General features: G+C 37.0%; 1 protein-coding gene across 1 annotated transcript in view; it reads left to right on the forward strand.

Annotated features, from left to right (window-relative positions):
• ZNF516 (zinc finger protein 516) overlaps positions 1–10,133 on the forward strand; it is a 165,773-nt gene extending 155,640 nt beyond the window's left edge. The window contains 1 exon segment of the mRNA XM_025192511.1: positions 6,906–10,133. Within this exon segment, the coding sequence (XP_025048296.1) occupies positions 6,906–6,965 (60 nt within the window). The 3' untranslated portion in view covers positions 6,966–10,133.
• The last annotated feature ends 2,837 nt before the right edge of the window (positions 10,134–12,970 follow it).

The following is a 12,970-nucleotide window of genomic DNA, read 5'->3' on the forward strand; positions in this document are numbered from 1 at the left end:
TTCTTGGAGAGCTGCTCTAGTTAAAATGGGGCAGCAACATGTGGATTAAGCCCCTACACATTTAAAAAGGGCCACAGGGCGCTTTACCTAAAACTCATTCGACGAGCTTTCATTAAAGCACCCCAGTGGTCATTTTTAAACCTATGGGGGCTTATACATGTGATGCTGTGGCGATGTTAGGGTGTTCTAATTAGAACGCATTGGAGCATGAGTATAGGCAGCCTTTGGGTTTGGATTGGATCCTTAATCATCATCACCAGATACCATCTCAGAAGCCAGTTAATATATTTTTCCCTTCACAAAAGCTCTTCAGAATTTCCTCCATTGGATTGTCTTAGTTCCCACTTGCCTGTGGAGTAAACGTCCAGGGACCTATGGAAACCCAGTCCTTTGTACAGTGATGTATTATGTCACCATCCATCCATTGGACTGACCAAAGACTTTAGTTAAAAAAAGCAACAACCAAACTGTCTTTAGTGTTAATCAGTTCCATAATGACTAAAAGCTACAATGACCAAATAACCACTTCTTCTAGCATATGCACTGGGTGTAGTGCTCAACCTATGTTCCAGTGGAAAGGTATGAATATCACTTCACCACAAACAATGGTATTTCTATGAGCATTATAGGCAGAGGCATCAAGGATCAAATGGGCCATAAAGACTCAACTTTTAAAAGAGTGCTCAACGTGTTGTTGTACTGGTACTGCAGAAATGCTGCAGCCTATGTTGCCTTTGGTCTTCTGTCTGCAAGACGAGCACTGTTAGTTTAATGGCTTCACAGTAGAAATTTCAGGAAAAAATATTAAATATCTCTCTGCTGTACCTCTAAAAGGGGTATTTATCAACAGAACAAGAGTAAAGACACAAACAAACTCTTGAAATTATTTTTAACCTTAAGACTGTATCCACCCTTCATAAAATCCTGGTTTTCCTCAGAAGCCTTCCCACCCAAGTACTTTAATGAGTTTATATATAAATTATTTTAAAAGTAAATAAGTTTATTTAACTAGTGCAATTGGGAGCTTTTGCTAAGATCTCATAAATTCATGAATAGTAATTTAGCAAATGTAAGCATCTTTAAAATGTTCCTGCCATTGAATCTATTTACGTTTGACTAGGCCCATGTATGGATGAGATCAAAGATTTTTTAGAACAGTGTTTTTCTGAACGAAAAAAATAGGAATGGCATTGGAAGTAAATTTTAAACTATTGTAAAACGGAGGCAAATTGTAAAAATGTGTCATTTCTAGCTTATGGTAGCTTTGGTAACATTATCTTTGATTCTTTTTGTACTTTCCATTATGTTGTTTTTGCAATAAATTTATAATCCTGTCTTTGAAAATTTACAGCCTAAAATTGTCCATGGCAAACTTAGTTGGCAGTTGTAGTCTTATTCCATGTTAGTCTGTCTCTGGTATAACTGGTACAGAGGACTGTTAGAGCTATAGCTGCGCCAGTTTCTAAGTCAGGTGCCATTCTCTGCCTCTTCCTAGAACCTTCAGAATGTTCACTGTTAGCAGCTGCTAATTTGCTGCTGCTTTGTCATATCCTTTAATTTCAGCCTCTGTCTCAGTTGGTCGTTGTCCCTGTCAATTAACATTAAAACATCCAATTGTCTGTTGTTTTCCTTTGTCTGTTGTTTCTGTTAGTGTATAGTGACTTTATACTCCCCTTCCCCCACCTCCCTCCACCCCCAAGGGGAGTAACCCTTAGGTTTTACAAAGAGAATTATTTTCTTTTGACTTGCAACTTGAGGGGAGGGTTAGAAACATAGGAACTACCTTAGACTGAGAACAATGCCTCTAGCACTCTAACATAACTATTTCCCAGTTAAAACATTGTCACTCTGTGTCTTCGTTTCTTTTCTTAATTGGGGACAGATCTATTCAAGAGAGTTTACAGTGTAAAGTCAGTTCAAGTTACAGCAGTGCCATGCACATGCTTCCAGCAAAAAAAAAAATAGCGATTACTTAAATAGCTTTAGAATAAAGGTTTTTCACATTAAGGGAAAATGATTCATTTAATGTATTGTTGCCGTCATACAGGTAAGAAACCTTCCCTTGAGCAGTCCCTTAAAGAGTGAAAAAATGTATATCCGCGTAAAGACTATACATCACATTTCCCCACATCCCTCCGTATTCAAAGAAAGAAAGAAAGAAACCTACCTTTTTCCCCTATAAAAGAAGGCTGGGTAATCAAAATTCCCAAACAAGACACTTTCCCAAATACCATAGTAAAACTATTGCAACTTGTCAGAGAATACTTAAAGCATTTTCGAAACAAGTCTAAAATGAGTTACTTAAAATTAGGAATCAAAACCCTTATTTAGTCACCTATGTAAGAGGCTAGTTTAATGTAATGAGCACCCACACAGGCTCAGTGAAGGTACAGATGCTATATACCACTGAAGATTGTATCCACCCAAGTTTGACAGTTGTGGCCCTGGGCTATATATTATATGAATTCTTTATTGGGCCATATATTTATATGGATTCTTTGTCTCATCTGCAACACAGAAAAAGAACAAATAGGAAATAATTGAACAGATAAAAAGCAAAGTCACAATATTCGTTCTTGCTTCCTCTCTGTTTTTACATGATTGGCATCTAAAAATTTATTTATTTTCACCAAATATACTTCCTACGAACTCTAGCATAGCTCCTAGGCTTCTTTGAAGGATAGAGAATGTTCATTACCCGGACTCAATACAGGGAGCACAAACTTATGCAGATTTACTTGAAATGCTGCCATATTAAACGCATTTAATATTCTGATTATTTTTATAAATGCTAATTAGCTAAATATATCCATAATTAAGTTTGCATATTCCACAATGAATATGTATTCTCATTTGGAATACACTAAATAGCATTTCAAAGACATGATTCAATAAGCATGAACTCTGGGAGCACAGGCCAATCATGTACTGGGTACAGGACAGTCAGTTCACTGTTGGAACAATCGCTGTGACTGAAGACAGACTTTGCCATAGTATTGTGACTCCAAAAGCAAGGGACTCCCAACGCAACGAGTGAAAGAAATTTACAAGGACTGCAGCTAAAACCTTATTCCTTAGCATTGCAATCAAAGGCCAAAATCCCGGTGAGTTCAGCAGCATAGGAACGGAATTGTGGTTTGCTTTAAAAATGGGCACAGTTATTGTTGGTAATTTTGTGGCTTGAATCCATGCTTTTTCACCTTTCTAAAAAAAATCTTTGTTTGGATCCAGTTGTGTTCAGATTCCACCCCCCTGTCTCTATGCTCAGAGATTGTTGAAACAAAATGTTCTAGAAAATTGTAAAGGGGAAGCACCTATTCTTGACACAGTTTACAAGATGGTGGCAGAGATGACCCCTCACTTAATTGGCAGTATGCAAACGAAGCCAAGTAACAATGCATGGTGGAAAAACATCTGCCATTGGCACCTTGGAAGTCTTTGTCCTGCAGTTCTTGTTGTTCTACAATGCACACTTTATAAGTGGAAATATTATAATGAATGCAGTTCTTGAAATCCTTTTAATTTAAGAGAAATGTTAAAAGCAGGCTTTATATGGGTGTGTGTGTGTGTGTATATAGATAGGCTTTATTAAGACAGCATAACCAAAGGCCTTCTATTATCCCCACCATAAATGTTTTAACAGTTTCCTATGATGTTAAGTAGTTATTCTCATAATGCAGATTGTCAAATTTTTGGAAATAAATGGATTGTAAGGACCAAAGAGAAAAGGTTGTATATGTTACCAGGGTGTTTTTTTGTCATTACCTTTTACCGTGTATTTATATTCCTTGTTACAGTACCATATTTCCTGGAGCAGCCTAGGAAAAATATTCAGATAAAAATATTAAAACTATTGACTACTCTTAATTTTTTCTTTTACATTTCGGATTCGAATAGTGTCAGCTACAAGTCCTATTTTTTGACATTGTGCTCACATATGAAATGTTGTGTCCCAGTTCCTTGCTGAGTTTCTGTTAAAGACCATGATTAATAGTTCATTTCTCATTATTGCAAATGTTATTTTTAAGTAGTTATGCTGAGAACAAGAATTCCATTAATCAAAATAATAGATAATGAACAAATAAATGGCAACCTAATTTGTCTCATTCATACATATGGTGATTATAATGCAAACAATCAAGGAATCATGTAGGTTGCTGTTCTATAATGTTCGTATTCCGTATGTACGGTATATCTTTTAGTTTACAAATATTACAGATGAGATTAATGAAGCTCCTGTCTTAACATTTTCCTATTAGCCATGCAACTGGAAAGGGATCTCTTTTACATGGATAGTTACTACTTCATTGCAATGGTTTTCAGAAACGTAAAACTGACTTATTCACATATTTGTAATCTGCTTGCAATCCCCTGTCATATCCTAGCCAGACTTGTAAAAGTCCTAACCATAAAATTTTGGACATTATACTGCTGAAACAAAGCTGTTTTAAGTTGTGTTTAATGAAGATGTCATTCCTGTAAACTTAGCTATTTTCTTATAAGTGAAAGTAGAAGCCACCACTTTAAATGATAAAGCTCCTTCTTCAGAAAAAGTATTCCCATCCCCAGAGCACGTGTACCATACACCAGCTGAGGCAGTATGTCATTTAAGAGCCAAATTTTCAACAACAGCTTTTTTTTTTTTTTTTTTTTAATATCCTGCTTCCAAATTGCAGGTACACCCATTTTAAACAAATAGATTGATTGATAGGCATATGCAAATGTACATGAATAGGCAGTTTTGTCAGCACATTGTTGCAGGCATAAAGTCAAATACTTTTCTAAGATTAAGGGTGCAGGCAGAAATGAAAATTTTCATCCAATCTGGTTTAAATGCTTCCTGCAAAGCTTCTCAGAGCTGCATTTCTGTCTGTGCCCTAAATAAAAAGCACTGGGGTTCTCTAAGTGTACCAGTGCTTTCAAATGGCAATATCACCTTATTTTCAGTCTGGAAAGACTGTATTCACCTCCAAAAGTTTGAAACCTCCTTCTTAATGATGGAAGAAATAATTTTTAAGATATTTTCTTTGCCCTTCTACTCATGCACCCTTCTGCTGTTCCTCTCAGGCAAAATTGTACTTTCACATTTGTTATGTGTTTCAGTTGAGCACTGAAGGCTACAATTTCCTTATGCAACTGTAGGAAAAGATGGCCCTCAGCAGTGGTCTTCTTAAAAGCAATAGTTAAGGGAGTTCTTCTAACTTGGTCTCTTCAGAAATGAATTTCCACCCCTTCCTACCCACTACCAGTGCCCTGGACCCCATTGTACTTTTATTTCCTGTAGTAAGATGAGAACCACTTTCATGTTGCTCTGCTACTGGAGGTGCTCCATTTGTGTGTGGATTTCTACAGGACCTGTAAGGCAGACCTTTTTACCATGCACTAATTTGGAAATCGGTTTGACAGAAATTACCCCTAATTATGCCCTGAAGTCAGGATCCTTTTTCAGTTTTTACCTAGTGAAACTAGGGCATTATTCTCCCCTCACCCCAGCTCCACCCGACTTTGAGCACAAAGAATCCACACCGCTCTCCCATGTGCATCTAGGACTGATTCAATACAAGAGGTTTTAATGATGAATGCCTCCTCTTGGAATTGTGGCTCTGTCTCTTAGGCATGATCTAGCTGTGCAAAAATGTAAAACATCTTTCTTAGTTTACTGCAGGAAATTCAGCATCCAACTAAGGAAGTTTTATCACATCTCTCATTCAGTTACTGTTTCCTACATTTCAAATATACTGCAGTCTGTGCAGAAGCTTTTTTTTCTTTAATTTTGTTGCAAATCTTTCCGACTTTAACCAAACTTTGACTGGTAAATGTCATGAATCTTGGGCCAGGTTTAATTAGGAATTTTCTAAATCTATTAACAGAAGAGATACACTTAATACATTATGTCAACCAGAGCTGGGCTTTCTTTAGCTATTTCCAGGGCTGCCATAGGCACAGCTTGAAACTTGCTTGGATTTTACATGGGTGCTGTATTTTATGTTGCGTTAATTTAAAACGGTCTGTTTCACTTCATCAAGACTTTAGCTTAAGGATAATGTATTTATGTAAGATTAATCTTGCCATGTTGTTTTAGGATCAGGATTGTAAACCGTGTTGTTCAGACAGTGATGTTTCAAATGTCATTTTAAAGCCTTCCCTGGGAGCTGCAGGCTCCTGTTTATTCATGATATTATCTTTCATTTAGAATATTCCTTCTGTTTTTCCAACATAGTAATTATTCCTGGAAACTGGTGTACACGCACACCCTGCCTCAGACAGACTCACACACACACACACACACACACACACACACACTCCTGTCTGAGAAACATGCGCGCGCGCACACACCCTCCCTGAGAGGCACATGTGCATCTACTTGACAGATACACACACGCACGCCCGTGAACACACCCCTGCCTGGATGCATGTGCGCGCACGCGTGCGCACACACGCATGCACGCACTCACACACGCCTGAGAGTTTGGCATGTTTTTTCTCTCTGCTTCTTTGGACTCCAAGTACAACATTTGTTTAAAGTATTATTTGGTTATAAATCCCTTTTGTTACTGTAAAATTCTGCTTTTTTGAAGGCCTTCCTCCTTCTTCCAGCCATTCTTAACCTTTTCTTAAGTGCTCTTTCAGTCACTATTATTTGCTATTCTAGTATGTCAAACAGCTTATAGGAGTCTGACATGCTGTGCTCTAGCTGGAGATTATTAAAAAATAACTCTTCATGATGTATTAGGTCAAAATTAATGTGCATAATGCTAATAAAAGGTAGTAAAGCCAGGAGAAATGTAGGGTTCCTTGCTTGTTCTGAATAGAAGCAGAGACATAAGTGTTAATAGAAGACTACCCCCAGAATACAAGAGGAAAGAATCAGCTTTTCTGTTTTTGTCTGTTTTTTTTTCTTGTAGGGGAGAGACCATTCCAATGCAGATATTGTCCATACAGTGCCTCTCAGAAAGGGAACCTAAAGACACATGTACAGTGTGTGCACCGGATACCCTTTGACAACAGCCAGTACCCCGATCGGCGGTTCCGACAACCTCAGAACACTGATGCGAACAACCCTATGGAAGAACAGCTGGAAAACTTCTCTGCAAGCCATCAAGTCTCTGGAGCCACCATGCTAGAATGAAAACAGTGCTCTGTGCTCTGCTAGAAGGGGGATGCCTCTGCACTGTTAATCATTTTAAAATAAATGAAGATGCTACACAAGATATATATAAATTGACGTACTAATCAGTCCCATGGTTCCTTATTTCCTTTATAATAAACAGTGGAGTTGGCAAGCACTGTGGCAGTGCAAGGCATCTATATTAATCAAGATAAGTTTGAGACACTGGAAAAATTAAACTTTATGTGATTTGGACAGCGTGAAGAAGTTAAGCACTGTAACAAAAACCTCCCTGATGCTCACAATGACTATTTGAAACATTTGAAAAACAGCAATGGATTTGGGGGCTGGAGAAGTATTAATTAATGAAACTGCCACTGGCTGTCATGCTGAAAAGCAAATTAAAAAAAAAAGGAAAGGTGATAGGGAGAAAGAGGTGGCATTCGGTGCTATGGAAAGATATGCTTGATGAAGGACTAAAGAGAAGACCATCATTCTGCAGTGGTTTGTTTCATTACAGTTTGGGGACCACTTGCATTTCTAGTGCTCTTGTTCTTGACTGCGCACCATTAATAGTATGTGAATATGGAAATTGAAACACTTCCACAGAAACGCTTATATACTGCTTTGGAAAAGAAAAGCTAGTTGAACACTAAAAAAAAACAGGCTTTTGTGTTTTACTCTCAGGACCTTTTTTGTAACAGGGCTATTTTTTTCAACCTGATCACAAAGGAAGTCTTCACATTTTTAACAATTGTTAAGCTGTTTAAAGCCTCTGATCTGTATGTTTAGCAGTCGCTGAACAAGTTGGGACAGACCTAGCCTGTTAGGGAAACTCATGCTCCTCTATTTTTGTTCAGCAAGCCAGTTACCCTTCCTTTCTGGGCCTGGTGACATTTTGAAAAGATGAATAACTTCTTTTGTGGTGGCAGGTTAATGTTCATATGTGTCATGTCTTGTACTTGGTGATCACTGGTGGTGTTAGGAAAAAAAAAAGCTTTATATACCTCTTCTACAGTAACTCTTTTAAATGCAAGTTTTTGAGGTGGGGGTTGTGGCACATAACAGGTTGTTAAACCATGCAGTGTAAGCAATTAAAAATGTATTCCACAGATATAAATATTTTCTTTTCTTATTGCTGTGACACTATGTGTGATGGTAATATTTCTGAGAGTTTCAGATTTTGCACATATAATTTTATGCATTATCAAAAGTTACTGCTGCCTTGAAAGAAAATGTTCTGTGAAATTTTTTGCAAAAGCTTTACTAGGTTTTTTTTTAATTGTAACATTTTGTAAAGGCAGGAAACGGATAAAAAAAAAACTAGCATGCTAAATATATTTTTCAAAAAAGCAATAATTTTACATGTACAGAAATGATGTTAACCTTTAATACTGGTGAGAGCAACAGTTTACTTAATACAATAATGGTATAGTTCTGTTTTTTTGTAGCAATGGGCTTCTGACAAATTTGTGGGTATTTTTTAGAAAAAAAACAAAGCGTGATTTTTCTGTTCTAACAATTTGGGGGGTTGTCTTTTTTTTTTTTTTTTTGAAACCTAGTCAGTAATTGGTTCTGAATATTACTTGTTACTTGTTAAATAACTTAACAGTTTTATTATGTTGCAACACTTGCAGCAATGCAAATGTAATTTTCTTATGTAATTGTGGTTTTTTTTACTAATTTTTTTCCTCATACTCTTACACCAGGTGTATACCAGAATTCTCTGTAGTCCTGGTGTAGTTAGGAATGTCTGTGCAAATACTTATAAGTGACTGTAATTGATTGTTTTGTGAAGTTATTTTGAGGGAAGTCACATAGACACATTCCACTGTACACCAAAAGAAAAAAAAGAAAAAATCAAATATTTTGCTGTGTTGATTAACGATTGATTATGATTTGGGTTTGCACTAGCATTGACTTTTTTTTCTTTCTCTGAGTCATATTTTTGTTGGATGAAAGTAACAGTGACAGTTCAGGAATGCACAAAAGCTAGTTACTTAATAGTTGCTTAGTTTATTTGTTTGTGTTTTAGTTATTAAAAACTCTTCTGTACCCAAAATGGCACAAAAGCGTAGTGTACATTTGTAACTCCTTATTTTTATTTATTTATTTTTTGCAGGCTGATACAGGAAATCCTAGTAAATATGTAGAATCAAAAGCTTTCTGGAAAGTTTCTTCCAGAATATCTCGCAGAGGAGAGGATAGTGCTGTCACTGCCATTACCAGGGTACTAATCAGCAGTTTACAATCATAATTTAGTGACATGAAGAACAACAGTTGGAGAAATCAGTTAAAATAATTATATGCTGTATATAGCACAGAAATGAGATTTTCACTTAATTAAACAAGAAATGGGAGTGGGTGGGGGAAACCAATCTTAAAACCTAGATGTTTTTAAATATGAATCTTCAGCTTTCTTTTTTTCTTCTTTCTCATCATGTAGTATTGATTTGTTATTTCACTTAGACTATAGTATTTAAAATGATTTGTGTTCCTTATTTATTTAGTCAATGAGCTTTGATCAGCATTTTAAACAGTATGATAATATTTTTAGCATGACACAGACACTCCTGTAAGCCATTTTATGACTGTTACAGGGACTTTCTACTACCTCTACCAATCTGTTTCTTCTCCTTAACAGGTTTTTACAGTGTTGCAGTCTAATGTAACATAGACAATAAAGGGTTTGATTATCCACACTGAAGATTCTCAGTGTATCTGCCATCCCTCTCTTCCTTCTCGCTCTCTTTCTTTCTCTCTCTTTCTTTCCTCCCCCCCCGCCTTCTCTTTACTTTTTGTTACAGCTAAAGAGCAAATGCAAGAAAGACCTTCTTTGGCCAGAATATTTTCTCTATAATGACTATTTTACATTGACCAAAATAAAGAGTCAAAATAACTTCTTTTTTATAGGTATACTTAGATTATACTAGGTAATCTACTAGTATAATGTCATTTTCCTGTTTGTATTCTTGGACTTGTGTCAAAAAATGTGTGAATAAATTCTTGCATGCTAAAAATGGAAAGCAAATTAGAAGGCCAAAACAAGATTTTAGCTTTGTATTTGAAATCACTTGAAGTACCTAGTGAAAAGCTTCAGCACAGATTGCCGCCCCCGCCCTGTGGAAGACGCTGCTTACATGAAAATAGCTAGTTAAAGGAAATTATCCTCTAGAAAGTATTTTCTTGTATTTGTGTGAAGAAATGTTGTTCTTCTCTTAACTAGCTGTCAGTTAAAATCTGTCTCTGGAGTGGTTTCCAGGCTTTGATAATGTGTATCTTTCTAGTAGTCTGCATAAACCTGATGTTTTCTAGCATTCTAGCAGGACTTTGCACTGTATGCAGTTCTTCAATATTTTGGAATGCACATATACATTTTTTACATGCAGTACTTTGGAATGTATTTTTTATTTTGGGCAAGTTTGTGATTAAGGAGTTCAGTATTAGTTTTTCATGGGGTTCATGCTTTCAGCTATAAAAATATCTATGCAGCTGTATGAAGTTATAAGAATGCTTTGGCATATTAATAATTTTTCTTTGGCGATCCCCACATAAAAGCTGTGCTTCAGCTAGTTTGGTGAGACACACTAGAATACATAGTCTGAAGCAAGAAAACTGTTAGTGATTCTTTCTCTGCTGTGTTAAGCTATTGGATTGCAAGTAGCATTTCTCCCTCCCCTCACCAAAAAATAAACCAACCTAAAGGCAGACCGTGAAAAAGGAAGAGGTAGGTGGATGGGGTAAAATCTGCATGTCATTATGTTAACACAAACATGAAGTGTTTAAATTCGGGGGGAGGGAGATCCCATTTTTTTGTTCCCAGGCTTTTTACTGTCAAACAGACAAGAAGATAAGGGTGGCTTTTCCAAATTGAGTATAAATATCAACCTGGACCTGAAATACATGCATGGGGCTAGGAATGAGGAAGAATCAAAGATGATTCCGAAAGGATGATCCTGAGTAGTAAAGGGGATCTTGGTGATAGTGCCAAGGAAGAGAATAATAGAATGGATATGAGAGAGAAAGTAAGGAGTGTAGTTTTGGCCACACTAGATTTAATGTTATGGTAAGACTACCAAGAGGAGATGTCCAAAAGATAGACCAAAATCCAGAATTAGATAGACATGAAGCAGATGGGTAGATTTTGAGGAGAATCATAAGTAAAATTTAGGATGGAGATGATGTCCAGGAGAAAGTTATAGTAATCAAGCATGAAAAAAATAGAATAAGAAGGATGAGGATGAAACAGATCATGAAATTTATCTAGAAGAGGTGTGTCTTCTAACTTCAAGGAAACACAATTTGGAAGCTTCAGGAAGCATCAGATAATTTTAAAGTAGGTATGCCATCTTATTTTTCCAGAAAGGTCTCTCATTGCCTACATATTTATTATGCTGTGACAGAAAATGAGGCATACCTACGGGGCCCTCACTTGTTCAACAGACTTAAAACATATTACTGTGGGTCACTAGGGAAAGTTTGGTGTGTTGGTGGTAGCTGGATTGAAAGACCCCTCCAATTTCCCAAAGGTTTCTAAACTTATATTGCTTCTCTTCAAGTAACAAGTAGACTCTCATGGTCCAGGAAAAAAATGGTGGATCATTGTAGAGGGGATAATTTAGATAAGTAGATGTTGCACTATGTTAATTCTTTGCAGTTGCTGAAGGATGTATTCTGTTAATACCCTCCAGTATACTGTATCTTAAAGTTGTATCATAGTGTGTTAGATGCAACTACATGAATGCCCCAAGACTTTAAGAGAATACATAAAATAGTAAAATGGCTTAAGAAGCTTATTATTATTTCCTTGAAATCTTTTCTACCATTAATGTACATTATGGTAGCTGGGGGAGCAGCGGAGGAGGTTTTATGTTTGTGCTTTTGGAGAAGTGTGTCTGTCATCCATATTAACCACAAAGGGGAGATACTCTTGCAAGAGTTCAGAAAATGTGAGATACCTGTTTACCTGTTTTACAAGTCAAGGTCATGAGATGTTAACATTTCATTAAATCATCAGCCCCCGCATTTTGCCATGAAAGTTCTGCAAGGGAAGAAAGATGGATCTAGGCTGAGGAAAAGTATCTATTAGTCTTCTAAATACTCCATTCTCTTTTTATGAGGCAAGAGGAAATGGGACATGGTCCTTCAGCTCACTCTACACCCACAATGCAACAGCAGTCCCTGAAAGCAGAACTCTGGTTTACCTGGGAGTGGCTTCAAGCAGGTACTGGTCCCTGGAGTTGCGATAAACTATATCAATCTATCATGGTCTTCTGAAAAGCAGCAATCTGTAATCTTGGGCATGATGCATGTGCTCGTGGAGGGGGGGGGAGGAGTTGGGGGGAGACTTTAATTAAAGCAGCTCTGAGAGCTGTTTTAATTAAAGTGCCCAGAATGTCTTGTGTATCAGTGTCCCTGCACTAAAATATGGCAGCAGGGGTGCTTTAATTAAAGCTTGTCAAATGAGCTTTAGTTAAAGAGGACCCACTGCCATTTTTCAGCACAGGGATGCTGGTGCACAAGATGCTGGAATCTGTGTAATTACCATGCTCCAGCAGACTTGATTAATCGTAATTACAACTCATCAGAGCAGCCTCGCTGCTCGTGTATAGGCACCTTTAGTGTCTTAAAATGAACAAGTAAACCCCGTTGATTTTATGGCTGACCATATAGCAAAAGGCTACACATGGATTCCTAAATGTAATCGTCTTATCCATGGTGTGCAAAGTAAGAATTAGAAAACAAATCAAAGCAAAACAATGTGATAAGGATGACTTTGTATTTATTACTCAATGTAGTTAAGAGCTCTAAACTCAGTTTACAGAGTTGGGGGGGGGGGGGGGGGCCAACACACCCCCCACG

This window comes from Alligator sinensis, unplaced genomic scaffold, assembly GCF_000455745.1.
Source record: "Alligator sinensis unplaced genomic scaffold, ASM45574v1 scaffold411_1, whole genome shotgun sequence".
NCBI classification, from domain to species: domain Eukaryota; kingdom Metazoa; phylum Chordata; order Crocodylia; family Alligatoridae; genus Alligator; species Alligator sinensis.